The sequence below is a fragment of the Delphinapterus leucas genome, chromosome 4 (genome assembly GCF_059928025.1).
Source record: "Delphinapterus leucas isolate spDelLeu-1000000601 "Yukka" chromosome 4, BTC_Dleu_Yukka2, whole genome shotgun sequence".
NCBI lineage: Eukaryota > Metazoa > Chordata > Mammalia > Artiodactyla > Monodontidae > Delphinapterus > Delphinapterus leucas.
Window position 1 is genome coordinate 98,710,812 of NC_143132.1, and position 26,633 is coordinate 98,737,444.

Here is a 26,633-nt window from a genome sequence, read left to right on the forward strand (position 1 = left end):
AATTGTCCACAGTACGTTGAAGCAAATATTAAATTAATGTGAATAACCCTATTCCCTTAAGGTTTTACTGTATTTATTTTAATAAGCTGGGTCTTTTAACTTTTTTATATATAATTTCTTTCAACTCTATTCTTTTGCTTGTCCCTAAACATGAAAGTTGCACATTTCATGATTATCAGAATACTTTTCTATATGAAAATGACATCCATCAACATCATATTTTCACCAAGGGAAAAACACACCTCTTACATCTTCATCTGAGCAACAACACTTCTTATTGTAAAGATAACTCAAAAGGTAACTTTTTTTGTTGTTACTTAATATTATTAATGGTGAATGTTAGTAACTTAATAAAACCAATAGGTATTGCAGTATGTAAAAGCTTTGCCTATTTTGCTGTTCATTTTAAACCCAGAAGATTTAGTCCTCAGGAGAAAATTGGTTGAAAATACATAATTTTCTATCAAATACTCTTTTTGGTCAATGGACAATGGTATTTGTATTCAGAGGAAAACGCAGCCAGTATAGGACTACTCTAAAAGTTATTATGGACTGAGCTAGCATTTAGAGGATTACATAGATGGGTTTTTAGTGACAAAAGTCTGATTGACACTTTTGTCCTCCCTCCCTTGCACTAAATCTTTTCCTAAAATATTTAAGCTTGTGTAAAGTTTCACATTAGTGATAAAACCAAAACAAATCATCTGTTTATATATCTACATTGTTATTACTAGTAGTACCCTTGGGATCTATAGATTAGAATACTGTGTGCTAATGTCTGGTTTTAATTTCTAGATGCTGAGATCATCATTTAAAGACAGTCATAGCAAAGTATCCTGGCCTGCGAGTCAGGTTTTGTTTTCATTTCTGCCTTAAATTGCTGTGTGACCTTGAACATGTCACTTCCTTTCTTAGAGCTCACTTTCCGAAACTAAAATATGGGAACTAGATTATTTCTAATCTGCTTTTATCTACTTAGGATTTTCAGAAAAACTAATAAATATATCTTATGTGAAGAATTTTAGAGATGCCAGAGATCACTATTTAAAGTGACTAGTTGTAAAACTGATGATTACCTTTTCATTGGGAAACAGATGGTAGAGAACAGTGATTTGTAGTCATCATGCTGGTTTTAACATTTTCAGCTACGAGGCCTCTAAATCATATGACAATGAACTATACCCACATGGGAATTTAGGACTTTACAGGGCTCCAGGTCTAAGCCAGAAGGTATTTTTAACCTACCTGGAGCATGGAGTTCCAATTGCCTTTGGGAAAATGCTGAATACAAATGCCCATTAAGTGTTACTTTAAAGATACTTAATTTATTTGAATAGACTTTATTTTTTAGAGCAGTTTTAGGTTCATAGGAAAATTGAGCATAAAGTACAGAGTTCCCATATACCCTCAGACTCCACAAACTCATATCTTCTTCCACTATCAGCATCCCAAACCAGAGTAGTACAAATTACTTAACAATACTTTGTTAAAATCAACGAACATAGACACATCATTTTTACCCAGAATCCACAGTTTACATTAGGGTTCACTCTTGGTGTTGTACGTTCTCTGGGTTTGGACACATGTATAATGACTTGTATCCAACATTATAGAATAATACAAAGTAGGTTCAGTCCCCGAAAAATCCTCTGTGCTCTGCCTTTTCACACAAACTTCCCTGCTAACCCTTGGCAATCACCGATCTTTTTACTGTCTCCAGTTATGCCTTTTCCAGAATGTCATATAGCTGAAATCATACAATAGTCTTTTCAGATTGGCTTCTTTTACTTAATAATATGTATTTAAAAGTGCCCCCATGTGTTTTCATGGCTTGGATAGCTCACTTCTTTTTAGTGCTGAATAATATTCCATTGTCTGAATGTACCACAATTTATTTATACATTCACTTATTAAAGAACATCGTGGTTGCTTTCAAGTTTTGGCAATTATGAATAAAGCTGTTATAAAAATCCATGTTTGAGTTTTTGTTTGGACATAAATTTTTAACTCATTTCGGTAAATACCAAGGAGCACAATTGTTGGAAGAGTATGTTTAATTTTGTAAGAAACCACCAAACTGTCTTTCAAATTGACTTTACTACTTTTCATTCCCACCAACAGCAAATGAGTCTTCCTGTTTTTCAAACCCTTGCCAATATTTGGCATTGTCAGTGTTTTGGATTTTTGCCATCCTAATAATTGTATAGTGGTATCTCGTTTTAATTTGAAATTCTCTAATGATGTATGATGTTGAGCATCTTTTCGTATGCTTATTTGCCATATATATCTTCTTTGATTAGGTGTCTGTTAAGGCCTTTTGCCCATTTTTTAATTGGGTTGTCTGTTTTCTTACTGTTGAAAATTTTAGAGTTCTTTTGTATATTTTGGATAAGTATTTTATGTATGTGTTTTGCAAATATTTTCTCCAAATATTTGGCTTGTCTTCTCATTCTCTTAGCAGTGTCTTTCACAGAACAGAGGTCTTTAATTTTAATGAAGTCCAGCTTATCAATTTTTTCTTCCATGGATCCTGCCTTTTGTGTTGTATTTTAAAATGTCATTACCATAACCAAGATTGTCTGGATTTTCTCCTATCTTCTAGGAGTTTTATAGTTTTGCATTTTACATTTAGGTTTATCATTCATTTTGAGTTAATTTTTGTGAAGAGTGTAAGGTCTGTGTCCAGATTTATTTGGGGACGTGTGGATGTCCACTTGTTCCAACACCATTTGTTGAAAAGACTATCTTTTCTCCACTGTATTGCTTTTACTCTTTTGTCAAGGATCAGTTGCCTATATTTAAGTGAATCTGTTTATGGATTCTCCATTCTGTTCCATTGATCTATTTTTATATTTTTGCTAATACCACTTTGTCTTGATTACTATAGCTGTGTGATAATTTTCAAAGTTAGATAGTGTCAATCATTCAATATTGCGTTGCCTATTCTGGGTCTTTGCCTCTCCATATAAATTTTAAAATCACTTTGTCAATATATACAAAGTAACTTGCTGGCATTTTGATAGGGATTGCATTGAATCTTTAGATGAAATTGGGAAGAACTGACATCTTGACAAATTGAGTCTTCTTATCCATGAATATGAACTAGCCCTTCACTTATTTAGTTTTTTGATTTCTTTCATCAGAGGTTTCTAGTTTTCCTCATGTAGATCTTACTTTTTTTTAAGATTTATACCTAAGTATTTCAATTTTTTGTGTGCTAATGTAAATGGTATTGTGTTATTAATTTTAAATTCCACTTGTTCATGTTGGTGTGTAGGAAAGCAATTGACTTTTGTATGTTGACCTTATATCCTGCAACCATTCAATAATCACTTAGTAATTCCAGAAGTTTTTGGTCAACTCTTTTGGATCTATACATAGACAATCATCTAATCTGTGAACAAAATCAGATTTATTTCTTCCTTCCCAATCTTGTACACCTTTTACTTCCTTTTCTTGTCTTACTGAATTAGCTAGGGCTTCCAGTACAATGTTGAAAAGAAGTGGTAAGAGTGGACATCTTTATCTCGTTCCTGATCTTAGAGATAAAGCTTTTAGTTTCTTATCATTGATTATGATATTAACTCTAGTTTTTTTTTTTAGGTAATCTTTATTAAGTTGAGGAAATTCCCCTTTATTTATAGTATGCTGAGAGTTTTTATCATGAATGAGTGTTGGATTTTGTTGAATGCTTTTTCTGCATCTATTGATATGATCCTGTGATTTTTCTTCTTTATCCTGTTGATGTGACAGTTTAGAATAATTGATTTTTGAATGTTGAACCAAGACATCTATTTTTTATGACTTAAAAGGGCTTCTAATGAGACTAAATTAAATCATATCTGTACTTTCTGTATTGCGTTTTAAACATTATTAAGAGGCTGTGTTCTCGCCTTTTTAGCAGCAATAAATCCTAGTAATGGAATTTTACAATCTTGCAAAAATATTGTAGAGGTTCGTTGTAGACATTTATACGTAGGAAATGGCAGCTCTATCTGCAACAATATTAGATTCAGATAATTTCTTTTCAAGTTTAGTAGGAAAGTACAGCATTACCATGAAAGTTTCATTAAATTGAATAGCTTTTATAAACTTTTTCTATAAAATATTTCTCTGACATACAACTTATTGCATTTCTCACAGTACTTGTGCAATTTAAGAGGTGATATTGGAAGGGGAAGTTCTAAGTACTGTATGTAATTGCTGAATTGTATAAACATTTGATTGCAACAAGTAAGTCCTTTGGGCTGTAAGGCAGAGTTTGTATCACTGGAGACTATTTTAGTCATAGCCTCTACTATTTTCACTGTCTGTTTATAGAGATAAGACATGTATATTGGAAAGAGAATGCGGGATAATCAGATGAAGCTGTATTCAGTCTGGATAAATGTGTGTGTGTGTGTGTGTGTGTGTGTGTGTGTGAGAGAGAGAGAGAGAGAGAGAGAGAGAGAGAGATAATGAAAGCAATATGGTACAAAGCTTTTTAAAGAATTTTTATTCTTAAGAAAATCTAGAACAATGTTTCATAATCCTGGTTGCACATTATAATCACCTGGAGAACTTGGTGGAGGGGGAAAAAAACAAAATACAGTGCTTAAGTCCCACTGTCAGTGTTTGATTTAATAGGTTTGGGGTCAGGCCCATACGCTGACGGTTTTAAAGAGTACCTTCAGATGATTCCATTGTGCAGCCAGGTTGAAAACCAGTGATCTAAACCAAGTGATTTTTTAAAGCAGACATAATGAGGTGGGTGACTAATATAATTTTGCTCATTTTGTAGTTTTTCAGAGGCAGGTGTCCCAGCTTAAACATTTCTGTGCCCCTAAATGCTGCTGTTCTTTCATCTGGCAGATTTCCCTTTGCCCTCTCCTCATTACTAGTCATGCTAAGCAAAAGAGGTAAACTGTGGGAAATAGGGTTCCCTCTGTATTATGTCTCATAAATTGCTGATATAAAACTTGAGTGGGAGAGAGGGTAGTAAAGTGGGAATTGAACCACAGGCTGAAATGAAAATTTGCATCAATTTCAAGATTGCATTACAAAACAATATCTTGTCCCTCTCCATTACTTTAAATAATTTAGGCTTGAATATATATATATATAATTATCATTTATGAACATAAGCCATGTAAAAGTATTTTAACACTGAGAACTCAGTAAAGAAACATTGGTTAAAAAAATAGTGTTTAATGATAAAAGTTTATAGCACAGAACTTTTGGTTAGTGAACAGTTTAATCAATTTATTTGTTTATATTTATTTATTTAACTTTTGTAAATATGTGTTTTCAACAGCAGGAACTTCAAGTGCAGATTTTGGTGACATTGTGAATCCTGATGCTCACTCTCCTGCTGCTGAAAAAATAGAGGAAAACAGCTTTTTTGACATAAATTTCAAAGAGGACAGCATAGATATAGAAAGTAGTCAAAAGTATGACGATTCCTGCATATCACTTGAGAGCAAGGATTCTTTGCCAAGTACAGATTTAGAAAAAGCCTCCTTTAAGGGGAAATTATCTCAAGAGGACAAGGCATCCTTGGAATTTAGCAATCTGCATGAGAGGCCAAACTCTGAAGAGTCTAAAACTACAGAGTCACCACTGGTAAATATCAATTATGTTTATTGTATTAAAAATTTTATAATAAACATAAAAAATTCATATTGACACAATATATTCTTAAATGTTACTTCCTATTGAATTTAAAATGTGTGACCTTATAGTTGAAGAGTAACTCACATGGGAAAGAATATAAATGACTTGCAGAACAAATTCTAATATGGTAAATGCCATTATAACAAATGATTTTCTATGACAAATAATTTAAGGCCCACCTCATGCACCATAGTAAGAGTGCTGTTAGTTTTCTAAATGAAATTCATTATTATGAATAATTTACTGTAATAAATCCTTTCTAGCTTTCTACTCTATAGTCACTGGTTAAAATGAAAAAAAAATGCAGTTTTGTAGATAAAACCAGTTTTTGTGCCTTAATGTAAATATAAGGTTGAAAAGGTAATTCTTCAGGAATATGGCTAATAAAGAAATAGGGGTGTAGTTTTTGTTTCTTCTTAGAGAAAAAAAGATAAAGCAGTTCATTATTGCATTATTGCCAAATTTAAAAACTATATTTGAATCTCTGTTCTATGTACTAAAAATCTTAAGTAATTATGATTATTAATAATAAGTTATTTAGAAATTGGACAAGTCAAATGTTAAATTATTTGGAAATTGAGGAAGTCAAGCAGTTTAACAAGACTTTACAGTCATTTGTAATGAATCTCCATGGTGCCTAAACTGAAGGAGGGACCAAAAAAGTTGAAGAATGAATATTGAGTTGCTGCTACTTCTGCTTAGGGGTTTGGATTTCTATGCCCACTTAGTGACAGGTCTTTTTCCTTTTCAAAGTGAGAAATTAGAATTGAGACCTCTGCAAAAACCTTAGATCCCTAAAAGTCTGCTAAGTCTCTGAAGGAATACACAAGGAGACATACTCACAGGTACAACAAGATGAAAGGAAACTGATTTTTGCAGGGGATCTGGCCCAAGTCAATAAATACCTTATCTGAAAAATGGAAATCTTGGACTTTAATCCAGCTTTGGTTTAGAGTTTGAATGTACATTTCTTACTTGGAATCTGCAAGCCAATAAATTAACACTAATGTTGATCTATGTCTATTGATGCTGTGATGTATCTGGCAAAAGTAAACCCCAGTCCCTTCTAGGAAGACATTCCCACAATTTAGCCAGTAACAGATTCCCCAAATCAGCGCCCACGGCAGCTGAGCTTCTCCCTTTCCCCCAGTGAAGAAAACAATTAATCATAGAATGAATTTCTGCAAACAGAACAAACAAGGACTCTGGTTTTCCAGTTTCCACAGGGCATCATATGGAGGGCTAGGTGACACCTGCCCATGCTGTGTGCTGTGTTATAAGAGAGGAATTCTGAGCATATAGAACCCAGTTCTTTTATACTGGGCGTCAGCCTGCCTGACCTCTGCCCTGGGGGGGACATTATTTTTTGTAACCTAATAAAAGACATTTGGCAAAACTCACAGATACATAATCTGTGGTAATTCACATAATGGAAAGCAATGTAACAATTAAAATGAATGAAACATAGCTACTTTTATTAATGTGGATACATCTCAAAAATGTGATGTTAAAATTTAAATATGAAAGGATACATAGAGTAAATATAAGTCTGATAGCATTTTTGGAAACATTTAAGATAATTGGAACTTTTTATGGATACACTCAGATGAAATAATAGTCAAAAACTTACATTGTAATAGTGTATGTCAACTTCAATACAATAATATAATAAATTCTACTTATAAAGTCTAATATGTATATTTTTGGTATAGATATTTGAAGCAAGTCTTTTAAATTACTGATATTGTGTGAGAAAGTTATATTATGTGTTGTACATATCTATATATTTAAAGTATTTCATCATTAAAATTGAAATGTTAAAAAACTACTAATTTTGATCTCTTATACTACTATTGTAAAAAAAATAAGTGGCAAATGATTATATCATAGAACCACAGTGCTTTACACTTAGTGGTAGAATCTACTTTCTTTTCATCCCTAATGACTCTACATGAACTGCTTTTACTCTTCCCCTGCCCTAGTAGAAACCATTCCCTGAGCAGAAACTATTTAGAAATCAGTTCTGCTCCAGTAGAAAATTCAGGAGTGGACAGTAGGGGCAATTTTAAGCAGTGGTATTACTTGACTTCAAAATGGAGTATAAGACAGTACATTTTGCACTTCAGTTTCCAGAAATTGAGTTCTTCATAAAGGTGTGGAATTGAGTACTAAGTTGTAAAGCAGCAGCAGTGAGGTAGGGGCATGTGCCAGGAAGAACATGGACTAGTCGGGGGCTCTTGGTTTTGAATCTGAAACCTCCAATAGTTAACTTGGTGACATTGGGCAAACAAGCAAATTCACTCTCATTGTTCTCTGTTAGCCTAGGCTTTAAAAGAAACTTCCATATTTTCAATTGTCTAATCCAAATATGAGCTCCACTAGAGCTGAAGGGGTCCTGTGAATTTTTTTTTTTTCTTTTTTTTTGCGGTACGCGGGCCTCTCACTGTTGTGGCCTCTCCCGTTGCGGAGCATAGGCTCCGGACGCGCAGGCTCAGCGGCCGTGGCTCACGGGCCCAGCCGCTCCGCGGCATGTGGGATCTTCCTGGACCGGGCCACGAACCCGTGTCCCCCGCATCGGCAGGCGGACTCCCAGCCACTTCGCCACCAGGGAAGCCCATTCCTGTGAATTTTTGATCAGTGTCTGGGAGAGCCAGTGAAGGTGTCATGAGTAGGGTGGACTTGGACTTGTCTTTGAAGGAAGTGCGTTATTGGTCACTAGCTTGGTTTTGTAATATCATTTATACATTTGAGTAGAGTTATCGTAATTTTCTTTGTGTGATTACCACCTTGAAACAGACGGCATCTGGGCATTAGTTAGATACATTAGGGAACTGTTAAATACTGATAGCCACTCTGATTGTATTTTAAGTCCATCCAGAGCTCTCACTGGTACATCTCCAATCTGTTTCCTACTAGACCCATGTACTTTTTAAATCCCATATTTATATTCTTCCCTAGGATGAAAGCATAACAAAATATGAATTCATAGGGTGGTGGAGTAAGCCTAGGCTTCAGATCAGCCAGATCTATATATTCAAAATCTAGGTCTGCTAGTTTCTACCTGTGTGAACTTCACAAATTACTTAGCTCACCCTTGCCTCAGTTTCCTACTGGTATATTTTATTCATGGTGAATGTTTTGTTAACTTGGATTTTCTCTGTGACCATGATCAGATCAGATTTGTTTCCATCAGTATTTTACTTTCGTCTCTGAATTTATTTTATGTATAGACAAAGACACTACTAATACAAAAGCACAGCATATGAGAGAGACTCTATTTTCCAGAGTAATTTATGTGAAAAGACACTGAGGGAAGAAAATGAAGGAAAGGAAAGAGATAGGAAAACTTTACTTTTTTTTTCATGAACTTCTGTCCTCCTTAGATTTGATGGCAACTTTCAGATTATTACTGTAATTGTGGTTTATGCATTTTTCCAAATTTACTCTATATAAATGTTGTGTTATTACTTATGTCTCCACAACTAGAACCTAAACTTGATGTGGGCAGAATCCATGCCAAGAACATAGTAGGTGCTCAGTGAATGAACGTGCTGGTTTGTGTGGATGAGATAAAATAAACTTAACTTTGTTGAATATTTTGTTTCCTAGTTATTACAAGAAATAGCCCTCAGAAGTAAGCCCATAACTGAACAATATCAAGGACTTGAAAGATTCTTTGTTTTTGATAAAAATGAAAGACTCAACTTACTTCCTTCTCATAGCTTAGAATGCAGCTACTCCAGTACTAGGATTACAATTGCAGGTAAATTCAGACATAAAATCAGACAGCCTGTGGACCAAGCTAACAGTTTTCTGACACCTTTTTTTAAAACAGTTTGTCAACATCTTAGGAAATACTGGGCAATTCTGTTCAACAAATAAATCATTTTCTTCTTTTCTGGCTGGAAGTATTAACCCTGTGTGAGTTGCCATATATTTATATTTAAGGCTACTGTCAGAAAACATGGCTATAATGAGACTGAGAGAGATTATTTTCGTATTTTAGAAGTGTGGCCCTTAATAAATTAATAGTAATTCTTCAAATCACTTGATTGACTATCAATCAATCAATGTTAAGTGTTGTACGATAATTCTTAAATGCTATCTTAAAATCTTAGGATCTGTGAGATTTCTGAGACATATCCATAATTTTCTTTTAAAGCCATGTCTTGGTGTCGCCTGTATTCTTAAATTTCCTATGTATTCAAATATATTTTTTCACATACAAATGATTATATTTTATGTTATATTGCTGTATACTTTTAAAAATATTTGTTTCTGTTCAAACTTGTATGTGTGTGTGTGTGCAATATCTTTGCAATTTAGAATTTTTCCTTTTGTTGTATAATTATGAGATTTTCTTTCATAATATATACCTCACTGTTATAAATGTTTTTTATTTAGCTAAATATTATCCAGTAAGGCAATACATATAATAAAGCAACAATATGGATGTCTCCTCTTTGTCAACTTTATATAATTTTACCACTTTTCCATTTTTAGGAGACAGAGAATGGATCCCAGACCATAGCGTAAGTGCCTATGCTGATAATGCAGTTGCCTTGGGTGTTCTGAAGAGAGCCCAGAACGCATCATCAAGGAGAACACAGCAAAAGACTGGTAAGATTGGCTGTAAGGCTGCAGTGCCATATTGGTGGCTCACTTCATTTATTAGTTTGTCTCTTAGCAGTTTACTAGGCACCTGAAAATTAGTTTTTGCAGTTACTTAATTTAAACTTACTCATTTAGGCTGTCCTGGACTTTTATTCCAAAACAAAAAAACAAGAGTAGTCTTTATTCTTCTCAAAAACATAAATTTTACAGTCTTAGCTCCTTTCTGTAACAATGTATTAGAGATTAATATTTTTAAAATGTAGCTCAGGATATGGCATATATTTTGAACAACCCTTATAAAATACATGCTGGGTTTCATTACACTTTCAGGAAAGAGTATATCTATACTAGATTTTGCATACTCCTCTTCTTGATTCGTATTATGATCACACAAAGCCATAAGGTTGCTACTTGCTGCTGTGGTTAAGAAACCTCTGCTTTAAACCTGATGCTTAATATGTTGGCCCTGGAATCTTGATTTCAGTTCATTAACTCTATCTTCTAGCCAAAATAATTTCAAGATTTTCTATAGGATAACTCTTTCGACATATTGAATGCTCATTGCAGTATTTTCCTAGTGAGGGTATGCAGAGAATTTTGGCATGATTAAAATCAATAGTATTATTAGATCATTATTGTTATCCTAAAATACCTTCTGAAGTAGGTTTGCTTTGTGCTGAATTTCATATGAAGTTGTGATAGATGACTGAGGAATTAAGGCAATTCAATACACGTGTTGAGTATGACAGCACTGTGCCGGGCCCTGGGAGAAAATGGTTACATAAGGCACGTTCCCTGATGTTTGGGAGAAACACTTGACAAAGGGGACTGTTTGCCTTTGTCTGAAGGCCATCTTCAAGCTAGAAATTTAATTACATATGATTTGTCCAAATATGTAAGGTTTATATGTCTCTCTTGCCTTAAATCCTATGATTAAAACTACTTGGCTAGCTTAGATTCTTTCCATGTGCATTTATGTTGAGAACCTGTCAGATTTTAAAAGGTATTTTTTTTAGTGGAAAATCCATTCATTTATGATAAATGTTTTTTGGCTCTATAATTAGAAACCTATTCTCACATCAAAGTCTAGGGCAGCTTTAAATATTCTGGCTGCTTCCTTCTGAGGCAGTCAAAGATACTTCTTAAAGTCACTATATATTGATTAAAAACAAGTTCACATGCATGCTATGAGAATTTGTTACTAAGACAAATTTTTTTTTTTTTTTTAAAGATGTTGGGGGTAGGAGTTTATTAATTAATTAATTTATTTTTGCTGTGTTGGGTCTTTGTTTCTGTGCGAGGGCTTTCTCTAGTTGTGGCAAGCGGGGGCCACTCTTCATCGCTGTGCGCAGGCCTCTCACTGTCGCAGCCTTTCTTGTTGTGGAGCACAGGCTCCAGACATGCAGGCTCAGTAGTTGTGGCTCACGGGCCTAGTTGCCCCACGGCATGTGGGATCTTCCCAGACCAGGGCTCGAACCCATGTCCCCTGCATTGGCAGGCAGATTCTCAACCACTGCGCCACCAGCGAAGCCCAAGACAAATCTTTATATGTAAGTAGCCAAATGCCTTTAAGTATCAACTTAGAGTGATCAGTTGAAATCAATAATTTACTATAAAAGACATTTGAAGGAGCACCTACTTGAGGCCTGGTGCTGGTGATATAAAATAAGCCTTCTTCCCAGAAGCCCGAAAGCTTAGAGTCCAGTTCAAAGGCTCTCGAATGTGAGCATGAACATAATCACCTGGGAAACCTGTTGCAATGAGGATTTTTCATTGTCACTCTTAGAGATTCTGATTCATTAAGGCTGAGATAAGGTCCAGGAATTTGCATTTATTTTATCAACAATTCCATGTCATGCTGATGTAGATAGTCCAAAAATCATACTTGGAGAAAACTGCTGTTTAGGCATGTAAATACATAAATTGTACCATATGTATTAATAATAAAATGTTTATGAAAGAACCACGAGTAACATGCTTCTGGAGACTGATAGGTAACTAATAATAGTACATATGATCAGTTATAATAGAGGTAGATGCACGTGCAGTCTTTTAGGAATGGAGATAGTAAAATAATTGCTTTGCCATTGAAACATGTTGATATTTAAGATGTTAGAGAGTAGGTGACATTTCAGCCAAATCTTAAAGCATTATTAAGACTTCCCAGTTAGAGGTGGAAAGAGATGGCTTTCTGGACAGAGATAGTGGCCTGAAATAAAAATGAAATTTTCCTGACTGTGCCACAAGTTACAGAAATCTTATGTTCTGAACTGATGCCAGTATATAAAGGAATTCCTCTTTCTGTAAGATTTTTAAGTTTGTGAATGTAAAAACATGATAGCTATGAAATACATGTGTGTTGAGCAGGAAGTCCATTGCTTCTCCCCACCCGTTGCCCAAACCTACTGCTCCCCGACTCCGACTTCCTATCTCTGTAATCTGAGGAAATTATAGATTAACACTGGTCACTATTATACTATAAATATAACAGAAGAAATTGTCCTTGGTATTAGCTCAATAATATAGGCTATGATTACTAATAAGACCAGTGAAATATTGGGAAAATAATGTAAAATGGTGCTTTGGGTTACATTAATGGGCATAAGAATGCCGATATATAAAAAATATTAATCACTCACTGAAGAGTCTTTAATACAATAGTAATTATTACTATTCTAAATAAAACATTAGAAGTGGATGAAACATAAGCAGAGCAGCATGCGTTTTGCATACTGTTTCAATAACAAGTAGCATCCTGACCAAAGGACTCAGTATTTTTTCCCTGGATAAAGGTCGCGAAACATTATTGTCTTTTGATATTCTTGCTCCACTGTGTAAATTACTGAGAATTTATACATTAAAAAAATGTATTTTCTAAGAGTTCCTGAAACATATATGGGAATATTATTTACATTGCCAATGATAGCATAAGTTACTTCCAAAAGGAATTTCTTATGTTTTATAATCTACAAATTGGACTTTAAAAAAAAATATGGGATGATCCCTTTAGTTGTGGCATTTTTCATTAGTGCCCGTCTTAACTGGTTCTCTAATCTTAACCCTAGCAATAACACTAATAAGGTTATACAGGAAACACCAGAGGAAATGACATACCTAAATGAACAAAATAAAATCAAGGACCAACCTGAAGCCTCACTGTCTTTCTATGTTTTAGGTACTTTAAATTACACTTTGAGTATATGTCCAGTAAGAAAGATGGTCTGTCTCTTTGCTAGGCATAAGTCTGATCCAACCCCAGTGTACTTGTTCTTTCTCAGCTGGGGTCAATTAACCTCTAATACTGTAGCAGCCAGATGTTGTTATAAGAGTTCAGCAAGCGTTTGTACTCTCCTGAATTTTCTGAAGGGCATCTACATTATGTTAAATTTTTCTCACCTCATGTTTGCCTGTGTTGGCAGAAGTCCAGTTCTTCCTAATAACTTCTTTTGTTTGTTTATTTTTTAATATTTATTTTTTCTTATTAGTCATCCATGTTATACACATCAGTGTATACATGTCAATCCCAATCTCCCAATTCATCCCACCACCACCCGCCCCTGCTGATTTCCCCCCTTGGTGTCCTTGTTTGTTTATTTTAACGAGTTTTAAATTCCTTTTAATTTTGACTGAGACATAGCACAATACAAATAGAAGGGTGTGGTTTTCTCCATAGATCTAGAAGTTTCCATTTATATAGCTGAATTACTGTTATACTCTCTGACCTTTACTTCCACCATAACTGTTCCTACTTCACTCTTGGGAATGGCAAGTTTGTTTTTCTTGATGGCTATAAATAAAATATTGATTCCTTACATATTACAGGTAAAATCATTTCCAAATTCTAGTCATTAAAATAAATCTTAGGGATATTTACATTTATTTTTTAAAAAACATAGGCACATTTTTGTCAGTTATTTTTCTTCAGAATTGTCTCTGAGCACAAATAGACACAAAAAGGTCAGAATCTTAACTTATTCACAATTTCACTCCCACAAAAATTGTTTTCAAAATTGATTTCTGAAATGTTCATTAAAATTGGTGCCCTTTGGGACTTACCTTAGTTTTAATTGCTTAAATAATTACATACTGCATTAAGATTCTTCTTAGGGTAGTAGCTACCTTCAAAATAGATCTTTTAAGTTAAAAATAAAAGACAAGCTCAATAATCATTAACCGTTTAATACATGACAATTGCCTGTATCCACCCTTCTAAATCTTACATTTTCCTTTGAGTCAATAGAGTGGGCATAATGTTATATGGCATATGTTAAGTCAAATCATGACTTTTATGATAATGACAATAGCACTTCTTTAAAGAATCCAATATTTTACACAAAGGCAATTTATATTAAGGGAATGCAAGATTATCTTATAAATTATTTACATTTAATATATATATATTTTACATCTTTATTGGCATATAATTGCTTTATATATACTTTATATAAAGTATATATTGGAGTATAATTATACTCCAATATATACTTTATTGGAGTATAATTGCTTTACAGTTGTGTGTTAGTTTCTGCTTTATAACAAAGTGAATCAGTTATACATATACATATGTTCCCATGTCTCTTCCCTCTTGCGTCTCCCTCCCTCCCACCCTCCCTATCCCACCCCTCCAGGCGGTCACAAAGCACCGAGCTGATCTCCCTTTGCTATGCGGCTGCTTCCCACTAGCTAGCTATATTTATCTAAATCAGAACAATGATTCGGGATATTAAAAATATACCTGCACTATGCATTTCCAAATTTATGCCTCGAATATTCATTCCCTTGGCCTTTTTTAAAGAACCTTGTGAGCAGTACCAAATGATATATAGTTAGGTTCTGTTAGTATGTTTTGAACGGATTATGTTTTCCTACTATGAAAGAAACACACATATTGAAGAAACCAACTAAGTCAACCTTTGAAATAGATCAAGATAAAGTGGTCACTACCCTACTGGAACAAAGTGATAACCTGACTCAGATCTGTGCTTCTGGAACTTTTCCACTGAAGCGCCCTATAAAGTGGCTGAGAGTGAACTCATATTTAGCAAAATTAGAGATGTGTTCTCAATTTCTTTAAAGCCTGTGTTTTTCTAAAAGATTTTGCATACTGGTCTATTTTGTCTCCATATCTGTTTTAATAGAAGAATGTTACACACCATCAAATAAAACTGGTTCACTAGGAAGTGGTACCATGTTTATCCTATCCTCTTAGAAGGCACAGTGTGGCATTGTCCTAGAATTGAAGATACAGGGCACAGTGGTTGGCTATGGGGTAGATGATAAGACTGGGGTGTTGAATTGTCGTGGAATTGACTGGGTTTACAGATGTTTTGTTTTAGTTAATATTAAAATTAGCTTGCCTTTCTCTGAATGTAGAAAAAATTTGGGAAGAATAACCCAGAAGTGTTCTTTATGACATAGGGAAAGTAATTCGGGATTCACAAATTGAGGTAAACCAAAATGGATGATAATCTAAAGTTCATTTTCTCATAAACCCTGTTGCATGAATTTAACAGTTCTAAGTTCAGGGGACTGGTCTTTTGTATCTTTAAGCACTCATTCAGAATTTTAAAAACAGTTCATTTAAATTTTTTTTATTTTAGGCTGGACATCACAGAGGCCTTCAACAGCAAATTTACCACTTTGCAACTCTGTGAAAAGAAGTTCCAGCCGCCTTTCCTATTCTCATCCCCAGTCAAGAAATACAGCTGCTCGATCACTCTCTAGAGCTGCTTCTGAAATTTCAGAAATTGAATATATTGATGATACTGACCATGACGAGCCTTTCTTAGACGACACTGCTGATCAACAAACCTTAGACAGTTTGGAAAAAGAATTAAATGCACTGAGAAATCCTGCAGGTAATGCTATTTTTTCACCATAGACAACATTAACTCTGCCTTCCACCTGATTCTTCATATCATGCTCCAAGAAAACAAGCCTTTCCCTTCTCTTTTAACCATAAACCTTTGTGTCTATTTTCTTGACTATCCCCCGATGTCACCCTGAAAATGTTATAAAACATATGGGTGCCCAGCCATATCAGAGATAGTCCCCTTAGCTCACATAATACACAGTTAAATTGTGGCTTAAGGACCTTCATCCTTCATGCGGACATAAAAAAATTTTTTTTCTCCTTCCTACAAACTCAGTGAGTGGCTAATCTCTGTTGCTTTGTAAAAGCCGTTGCCCAACACACTTTGAGAAGTGAGCTGTTCGATCTTTTTTTTTTTTTTTTTCCCGGTACGCGGGCCTCTCACTGTTGTGGCCTCTCCCGTTGCGGAGCACAGGCTCCGGACGCACAGGCTCAGCGGCCATGGCTCACGGGCCCAGCCACTCTGCGGCACGTGGGATCTTCCCGGACCGGGGCATGAATCCGTGTCCCCTGCATCGGCAGGCGGACTCTCAACCACTGCGCCACCAGGGAAGCCCTGTTCGATCTTTTGAAGCAGCGTTTCTCAAGTTTCAATGTGTACGCAGATCCCCTGGGGGTCTTGTTAAAATGCAGATTCTGATTCTTATGTCTGGGATGGGGCCTGAGATTCTGCATTTTTATAAGACTTCCCAATTTTGAACCTTTTATTTTGATTCATTTCTAGAAGTTTTGATTGTGGTATTCTGGAGAATGTCTGAGTTTTATCTTTATGGTCAATTGGCAAGTTAGCTTAGTGGATCACAGTTTTTTTCCTCTGCGCTCAGTAGACATTTCTCCAGTGTCTTCTGTCCCTGGATATGGTGCTAGTTAGTCCTTTGGCGTGGTTTTTCCATTTAACTTTTGTTTGGTTGAATTTAATTGTCAAATACTTCTTTCCCTCAGGTAGAGCTCATGGTAGCTCTATTTCTGGAGTCCTGTCATGTTTGAGAATGCCTGCTACCTTTGTATTTGAATGGCAAATTGACTGCGGGTAATTTCCTTGGGTCACTTTTCTCTTCAACCTTGAACATACTGATTCATTGTCTCCTGGGTGTGAATTTGCTGTGAAATAGTCTGAGGTCTCCAATTTTTTACTTCACCCTCTCTCTTGCATGTGACTTGCTTCTTTCCTGACTGGATGTTAGAAGAATTTCTTAATCTTTGAAATTCAGTTACTGGACTAGGATTATGTTTCAGTGTCAGTAATTCAGTATTCTTTTTTTTTTTTTTTTTTTTTTTTTTGCGGTATATGGACCTCTCACTGTTGTGGCCTCTCCCATTGCGGAGCACAGGCTCCGGACGCGCAGGCTCAGTGGCCATGGTTCACGGGCCCAGCCGCTCCGCGGCATGTGGGATCTTCCCGGACCGGGGCACAAACCCGTGTGCCCTGCATCGGCAGGCGGACTCTCAACCACTGCGCCACCAGGGAAGCCCAGTAATTTACCATTCTTAAAGCGCTTAAGTTCCTCCTTATTTTCAGAGAAATTGTCTGCTGTTGTATATTTGAGTTGCTTTTCTGTTCCATTTGGCTTTCTCCTGCTGAGACCTGTTTTGTTTATGTTGGATCTTCTTACATTTTCTTCAACTGTTTTAACCTGTTTTTATCTTCCTTTGCATTTACTGACATCTTATATGTCAGAATTTCAATTTTCAGCTGATTTTAGTCCATTCTTTATTGATTGACTTAATAAATTAGCCCTTTACAGGTATTGCTTTGACTCTTTTGGGTAATTTTTACTTTGATACAATTTCAGATTTACAGATAATTTCTAAGAACACAAGAATAGTACAAGGAACTGCCATATACACTTTACCCAGTTCACCACCTGTTTGTCTTTTACCTCATTTGCGTATATGTACACACACACACACACACACAAACACACTTTTTCTGAACCATTTGAGAAGAAGTTATAAACATCATGACCCTTTTCTAAAAAATACTTCAGTGTATTTTCCACGAACAACAACATTTTCTTATATAACCATGGTACAATGATCAAAATCAGGAAATCTAACAATGATACCCTATAATTCTCTAATCCACAGTGCATATCTAATTTTTTTAAATTGTCTCTATGATGTTCATTATAGCTTGTTTTTTTCTGACATGTTGTTGTTTGATCTTTGATATTAGTTTTATTCTTTTTAAAAATGTCATTTTCATTATTTCTTCTGTAGCCCAAGGACTTATGGGGGAATTTTGTTATGGTCTTGATCTGTTATCTACCAGATTGGTCTTTCATTGAATCATTCTTTGTGTGCTATGGATTCTTGGATTCCAGTTTGTTTGCATAACTAGTTGCTGTCAGTTCCATGTATCTTACTTGCTCACATGCATTGTGGGTGGCTTTGCTCATATCTTCTGTCTTTTCTGATATAGTGAGACTGCATTCTCCCTGAAACTCTCTCCACCTGTACTGAGATGTGTTAATCTTCTCTTTGGAGCTACTATTTGGGGGTTGGCTGTTGCACTCTTTTCTGTATCCTGCTGGCTCAAAGGCACAGGAAGGATACATGAAGGACTGGGGAGTTTAACCTCTTTTGTTGGAGGATCTGGGCTCTTTTGTCTTTTTTTCTGGATTTTATTAAAAACCAAACTTTACTGGACCTGATTTCAAGTGTGTCCTGTCCCTGGGGGGACACCTGCAAGTTTGCAATTTTCTTGCCTCTGCTGAGATCTTCTGGTGGATGTTTTAGGGCTTAAAAATATTTATAATGTTTTCTCCTTACTTCCCCTTCACCCACTTTTCTCTAAATCCGTGTGGTATTAGTGAGACTTGTCAGCACCTTAGATGACTCTCCTTTTCCTGTTACTAGTTTGTGTACTTACTGGGTGGGGAGGGGAGGGGGTGGACAGCAGTAGCCTCCAGCTATACCTGAATGAATCTTCTGTTTATTCCTTTGGTTGTCCCTTGTCAAAGTTTATTATGTGAACTTGTACCTCTTCCTTTGGTTCTTTTTATGATTTTATTTTATTTTTTATTTTTCTGCTTTTTCCATTCATTTCATTAGGGGTTGGGGGAGGAGAGATTGTGATCCATCTTTACCTGTCATTCATTTGCCTGACTCCACATTACTAAAAATCAAATGGAAATATCCTTGGAGGTGATTCTCACATTAAAAGCCAGTTCTAAAATGAAGCATGTCAGGTCTGAACTGGATCAAAAGGATAATCATACAGTTTTAAATCAGAAGGTGAAAGGTTTTTTATTTTGATAAGTTCCATTATTTACAAATGAAATATTTTAAAAACAGTAGTCTTTCTTTGTTTCTAACCTCTCAGCTTTTCCATTTCCTCTGTCAGGTTTGTCCTTACATGCTTCACTTTTTCTCCGTGTCACTCATTTCCTCGTACTCCAACACCAATATTTTCACTAGAATACATAACTTTTCATATATAAAAGGAAGCACCCACTATGTAGCCTGTGAACCGCCAGGGCTTTCTGATAGTTCAGGAGCAGAATGCAATCACTTATACACACTCTACCCAGGAACAGCTCTCTTTCTATCTGGGAAGATTGGCCTTGGATGAGTGCACAGCTTTGGAGACACTCACCTGGAGCTGAGGAAGGAAGAGGACAGCACATCAGCTGAATCGTCCCAACAGTCAGTGAGGGGACAGATGCTATGGTGCAATCAGGCCTTACTCTAGAAAATTCACTGATCCAGCACAGGCTTTTGTGTTCTGTTCAGCATCACTGGGCAGAAAAATTCCACCTACACGTCACTACCCGTGGTGCATTCTGGAAAAACTTCATGAGGCCTGGTGTCACACAGACACAGCTACACAATTGGACTCTTAAGCAAATATATATGAGTTCGCACCCCTGTGAAACCTGCCTTTTTGTGAGCAGCAAACCTTCTGACTTGTTTTCTGTTAGCTCTAGGATAGATACATCCACTTCCTCTAAGCTCTAGGAAAAGAGCCAAGGAGCCTGGAGAAGAAAAGACAGAAAATAACTGTAATACATTGAGTAGTTTCTCCTTTGACTCTGATTGCTGAAGCTGACAGTAGAGCCATTTCAAAAGGAGGTGGGGCCAGCAGGGGGCTAGGGATGTGCGCGCGCACGTGCACGTGTGTGTGTGTGTGTTTGCGCGCACGTGTATGCAGGTTGCAGATACAGCTTCCTGCTGAATCAGGAGACAAGGGGCAGCAAGGCAGGGTGGTTGAGAATCAGGCTCTGGGGCCAGGGGTCCAGCTCTGAAACTTAGAACCACCAATTCCTACCTTCTTGACATTGGGCAAATTACTTTCTTAAACTCACGCTGCGTCAGTTTCCATGTATGAAAGATGAGTATGATAATAGGCCCCATCATAAAATTGTTCAATGATTGAATTTGAGTACAGGTATATATTAGATATTATATTTATAAATATTTTCTCTCTCCACACACACACATCCACACACACACATGCACACACACATGCATTTTAACATTTAAGTGCCCAGCACATAGTCTGTCCTGAAAATACTGTTAAATTATATAAGAAACCAATGGGTGGCGCTTTTGACATACAGTAAGGTATGGTGCACTTGACAAGTCCAGTTTTTAGTCAAAAACATATAAAAGCTGTTTCTATTCTAGAACTATGTTTTTTTCTGGACACTTTGAGGATTATAGTTAGCTATAGTTCAGGCCGTATTTTTACTCCCTCCACAAATATCTTTGTAAATAACACTATAGTCACTCCCTTAATGAACTCAACATACCAGTATAATTTACTTACCAAGGCACTTTTTCAGTTTTGGGATATTGTTATAGCCTGAAGAATTTGGAAATATCAGAAGATATGCATTACGAGAAAGTATCAGTAATAATACACAGTAAAGCATTCATCTTTTCAATAGTTAAAAATGATTCATTTGTTTTAAACTCATTCTGATTTGTGGTTTAAGGGTTTTTGTGGGGCTTCCCTGGTGGCACAGTGGTTGAGAGTCCGCCTGCCGATGCAGAGGACACGGGTTCGTGCCCCGGTCTGGGAAGATCCCACATGCCGCGGAGCGGCTGGGCCCGTGAGCCATGGCCGCTGAGCCTGCGCGTCCGGAGCCTGTGCTCCGCCACGGGAGAGGCCACAACAGTGAGAGGCCCGCGTACAACAACAACAACAACAAAAACACAAAAAACTTCAAGTTATTTCTAACCAGCCCCCCACCACAAAAGTATCTTTTGTCAAGTGTATAATACTCGTAGTTTGGTGTTTGGTCCTTCTGATCTTGGCGCTTTCGTAAGAGTGAAGGGAGGAACAGCAGCCAGTAGTTTTAACAGTTTTAAAAGTCTCCATAACATAACCTCATGTATAAGTTAGATGGCTCTTACAACTTTATCAATGACAAAACGAGGGCATTATGACCTAACATAGCAATTGTATTTATTTCTATACTTGACTTTTTGGTAGTTCGTATAAGTATATGTTTGCTTATTTAGCTTGTACTATTTGTCCTTACTCAGGCTGAATCACTGGCCAGATTCATGAAAATGAAGAAGATTTAAGGCTTCACCCCTTTCACATACACATGGCTATTACCTACCCAAACAAAGCAAGGAAGTCTAAAAAGAAAGGGTAGCTTTTCCAAGACTAACCATTGCCTCAGACTGTGTGTGGGCAAACCTTTTAATTCTTAGAAGATAAAAAGATATAATAAAGTATTTAACATTCAGGCAAGTTTAGGAGTTACCCAGTATTGTAACTTTAAAGAGGCTCACTTGATTTTCTTTGGAATTTTGGGAATTTTCAGGGCATTTGACACTTAAAATGTCAAAAAATCAAAATTCGTATACTAAAAAATCAATGTGGCTGGGTAAAGTAAGTCAGATAGAGGAAGGCAAATACTGTCTCTACTACACTATCCAAAACTATACAAATATCACTTCTATGTGGACCCAGAAAAAGCCAAAATCATAGAAACAGAGAAAAGTGGTGGTTACCAGGAGAGGAGAGCGGGAGAAATGGGGAGATGTTAGTCAAACAGTATAAACTTATAAGATGAATAAGTTATAAGATGAATAACTTCCGGGGATCCAATGTACAGCATAGTGATTATAGTTGGTAATACTGTATTGTATACGTGAAAGTTGCTAGGAGAAAAGATCTTAAATGTTCTCACCACAAAAAAGAAATGGGAGTTATGTGGAATGATGGAGGTATAAGCTAACACTATGGTGGTAATCATTTTACAATATATGTGTCTCTCATCAACACATTGTTGTATACCTTAAACTTACACAATGTTACATGTCAATTGTATCTCAAAAAAGCTGAAAAAATTGGAAAATTTGCTAAAAATAAGTCAGTGTGATTAACGTGACGATACCCATGCCCTCATTTGGAATCGCAGATCAAACATACCTCACATTCAGCCCACCCCACCAACACTGAAAAATTGAGGTGATTGAAAATCTGTACTGACCATCTTTGTACTGCTTGTAGTTTACTTTGAGTAAACTTCCAGCACCATATGCTGTACATTTGTTTCTTGAATTTATGTGTTGACAATGCATGAAATAAAATATTTCAGATCCTTCAGAAAAACTTTACAGCCTAACCTCAGAAGAGTTACCAGCCTTCAACAACCATTCGCTGAATACAAGTCAGACTACCCAGAATTTCCGTAAGAGCTCACGTGCGAGGGACCCATGTGGAGTTGAGGAACAGAGGTAGGTTAAATCTGCAGCTTATATGTACAGACAGTGCATAATAAAATTTTTGACAAGCCCCACCTAGTTATCTTTACTACAAAAAGAAAGATTGTCCTCATGTGTGTACTTTATATGTCCATTCTTTGTAAAATGTTTAGGTCCTTTGCTGACCTATTATCAGGATTTAGTGAAAGGCTTATGAAGTTCTTACTTTAACGTGAAGAGATAATTCTCTGCTGCACAATGTGTGTCAGGAAAATGAAAAAACATTTGGAATTTAATAATCCTTCAGCATTTCTTCTTATATTGAAAAACAGTTGCCTTGCTTGCATTCATTAACTTACTGAATTTCAACACTTTGCCTTAATAGCCTCTTACTCAATGTATAGAATGGAATATTGAGATGTCTCCTTGAAATCAAGCCTAGATCATTAATGATAGCATATTTTAATCTGTATAACTTCGTTGTTTCCTTACATAAGAACATTTATTTAGAGATGGTGATCTGTTTATAAGGAACATGGGTTATACTAATAAATCTTCAGAAAAGTAGTCTATCATATCAGGCTTCTTTTGACATACTGGAATTCCCTGAAAAAGGAAGAGGGATTCTTCTAAAAAGACTGAGATAAATGTAAAATAAAAATCCCTTGAATTGTAAATTCCTTTGATTGGTTGAAGTCTAATATTGCAGTAAAAGGGAATCAAGAGTCCATTACTTTGTCTTTCTGAAGGAGGAAATCATTTAGCTGTGGTCCGAGGATTTTTGCATTTCTAACACCACGAATATGTTTTTTTAAGGGATCAATGTAAAGTTGCTATTTTTTCCCTAAAAAAGTCATTAAGAACAAAGTAACTAAACCAACTTCATGCTCTCACCACCGTTTCATAAAAGGAAAGACATTTAGTACTAAATATAAAGAGAATATACTAATAGAATAAAGCACAGTTCTTTAAAATTAAAAATTTCATGAAAAAGTTATTACCTTGTCCTTCTTTTCTCAGACCAGTGAAAACTTTTTTTTTTTTTTTTAATCACAGTTAGATATGAACTGGTCCACCAACAAGAGTTTAGGAAATGCTGGTTTAAACTGTGTTGGGCATAAAATCCAAAGAAGAGTTCTATCTGTCACAGGGTGAACTATTATATATTATTTAGTAGCATACATTGGCTGAAATTCTAGATAACTTGGACCAAAATATCTGAACTATGCAGGCTCCTCTCTGTTCCCCCATTCTATGTCTTTCCCCAAATTTCAGATAGCAACACACTAGAGTTTCCACAAGTTCCTTTCCACCATAAAATAAAATAAGTATATAATTGCTGTTCTGAATTTTGGCTTTGGCATATCTTGACTGGCTATCCACATAGTCCTAATTTACCGTGCCCAAAAGAGGTGATTTATCTGGCAGTCTATTCACTGGGATTCTGTTAAAGAGCCAATGTAATGATGAATGTTCTTAATGATGACCCAGAGGCTCTGTAAGTTTGTGAAGTACCTTCTGAATCATCAATGAACGACACAACAAGAGACCATAAAATCTTCTCTCCTTGGTTCCACTGTGGCTTTATTTCTTGGGAGAGGGAGAATGATGGGGATCTCTCACCACAAGGAGGCTTGGTGTATTGGGCACATCGAAAATTATGGCCTCAGTCTAAGACAGCCCCCTCACGTCTGCCTGCCTCCGATGACTTCAGCGTGTATAGTATTGATCAGAAGATAAATGAAGAGTTGAAACCTGGTTCTGTATATTGTGTATTGATCTTTTCATGTATTTCCAGCTCTTCTGAAAAAGATACTGAAATCCAGTCCTTGCTGACAGTTTCTGAAAGCAGTACGGATGAGGAGGAAGAAGATTTTCTTGACGAGCAACATGTCATTACACTCCCGTGGTCAAAGAGTACCTAATGATCATTTGTTCATTACTTTTTCCATTTTGCACCCAGAATAAAGCGAACAACTGAAAAAAGTAATCAAGTGATTACGTGTCCAGGTGCTGGAGATTTTTTTTTTTTTTTTTTTTTTGCCGTACGCGGCTTCTCACTGTAGTGGCCTCTCCCGTTGCGGAGCAGAGGCTTCGGACGCGCAGGCTCAGTGGCCATGGCTCATGGGCCCAGCCGCTCCGCGGCATGTAGGATTTTCCCGGACCGGGGCACGAACCCATGTCCCCTGCATCGGCAGGCGGACTCTCAACCACTGTGCCACCAGGGAAGCCCTGGAGACTTTGATGATTGTCTCTGATACTTCAAGGTTTGCAGACTAATAAAAGTTAGTGAAATTACAAGTTTAAGGGCTTTTTCTTCCAAATGGTATATTGTATGTCAAATACTAATCTATATCGCAGATCATATTAGTAAAATTTAGTGAAATTTAAAAAGTAAGTGGCGGGGGGTGGCGGTGGTGTGATGAATTGGGAGATTGGGGTTGACATATATACACTAATATGTATAAAATAGATAACTAATAACCTGCTGTATAAAAAAATAAATAAAATTAAATTAAAAAAAGGAAATTGATAAAAAGTAAGTTATAACTATGTCTCTAAGAACTTATCATAAGATGATACATGATTATCTTTTTAAAATTAATTATTTTTATTGAAGTACATTTGATGTATAATATTATATAAATTAGTAAATGATTATCTTTAAAGTAACACTAATTGTTAAATTACATTTTAAATAATTATGTCATCAATGTACATTTGATAGCCAAGTTATACTTGGTAGTATCATTAATTGAGCCTGGAATCCATTTTTTACTTTGGTGATTACAGCTTTTTTTTTTTTTTTTGTATTGGTGTTCTTGACATTTATAGAAGTTCTGGTAACATCAAAAGTTTCTGTCGGCAGAGAAAAAGGGGCCCTAAAATAAAGTGGACATAATACTTGCCATTCTCTGTTCTAGTAAAACACAGAAAAGATTCCCTAAGTATCTTATTTGGGGAGGGTCAGTGTGAAGGTTAATTTTTTGTGTCAACTTGGCCAGGCTAAGGTACTCAGATATTTGGTCACATTTTATTTTAGATGTTTCTGTGAAGGTATTTTTTAGATGAGATTAACATTTAAATCAATAGATTTTGAGTAAAGCAGGTTACCATCCATAGTGTGTGTGGGTCTCACCCAATCGTTTGAAAGTCTTAAGAGAAAGAAGACTGAAATCCTCTAAGGAAGAGAGAATTCTGCCTTCAGACTGATTTCAGGTTCAAGCTGCGACATCAGCTCTTCCCTGGCCTCCAGCCTGCCAGCCTGCCCTATAGATTTTGAATTTGCTAGCCATCACAATTGGTTCTGTTTCTCTGGAGAACCCTGACTAATTCAAACATAGTCAGTTTGAAGGACTGTTGTGGTAGCCAAAGAAAATAACACATTTGGAAGTGTTTTGCTAGTCTTGAGTGGTAGTGGATCTTGGAGTTGGTAGGTGTTCAAGGTTTTACGTAATTTTATAATGCAAGGGCTTAAAAAAGAGCAGAAGACGACATGGGAGGATAGTTTTATGGATGTCCCTTTGTGACACTTTAGGACACTTTCCCCTTAAGGAGTCTGTTGACCTATCAGAAGAACATCCCTACAGGTTGGTTATGCTATCACCACAGCATAGTCATATCTCGGGGTTCAAACCCTTCTGAGTAGTACTCCAAGATTCTAAATTCTGAGATTCTGGGTAGAAACCTCTTACACAAGACTGATGTTTGTTTAGTGTAAATTGATCTTGGATACTTTTTTCACAGCATCAAAAAATTGTACCGGCATTCACAAACATCATCTACTGACAGGATAGAAAATGATGGTGAAGAGAACCTATGGCCCTTT

The 26,633-nt window shown here is 36.1% G+C and overlaps 1 protein-coding gene across 1 annotated transcript in view; it reads left to right on the top strand.

Annotated features, from left to right (window-relative positions):
• The window catches only part of ZBBX (zinc finger B-box domain containing), a 104,520-nt gene extending 78,840 nt beyond the window's left edge, over positions 1 to 25,680 (top strand). The window contains exons 13-19 of the mRNA XM_022573043.2: positions 158 to 297; positions 5,294 to 5,601; positions 9,262 to 9,415; positions 10,156 to 10,272; positions 15,867 to 16,124; positions 22,699 to 22,837; positions 24,603 to 25,680. Coding sequence (XP_022428751.2) covers positions 158 to 297; positions 5,294 to 5,601; positions 9,262 to 9,415; positions 10,156 to 10,272; positions 15,867 to 16,124; positions 22,699 to 22,837; positions 24,603 to 24,729 — 1,243 coding nt within the window. The 3' untranslated portion in view covers positions 24,730 to 25,680. The remainder of the gene's footprint in view (positions 1 to 157; positions 298 to 5,293; positions 5,602 to 9,261; positions 9,416 to 10,155; positions 10,273 to 15,866; positions 16,125 to 22,698; positions 22,838 to 24,602) is intronic.
• The last annotated feature ends 953 nt before the right edge of the window (positions 25,681 to 26,633 follow it).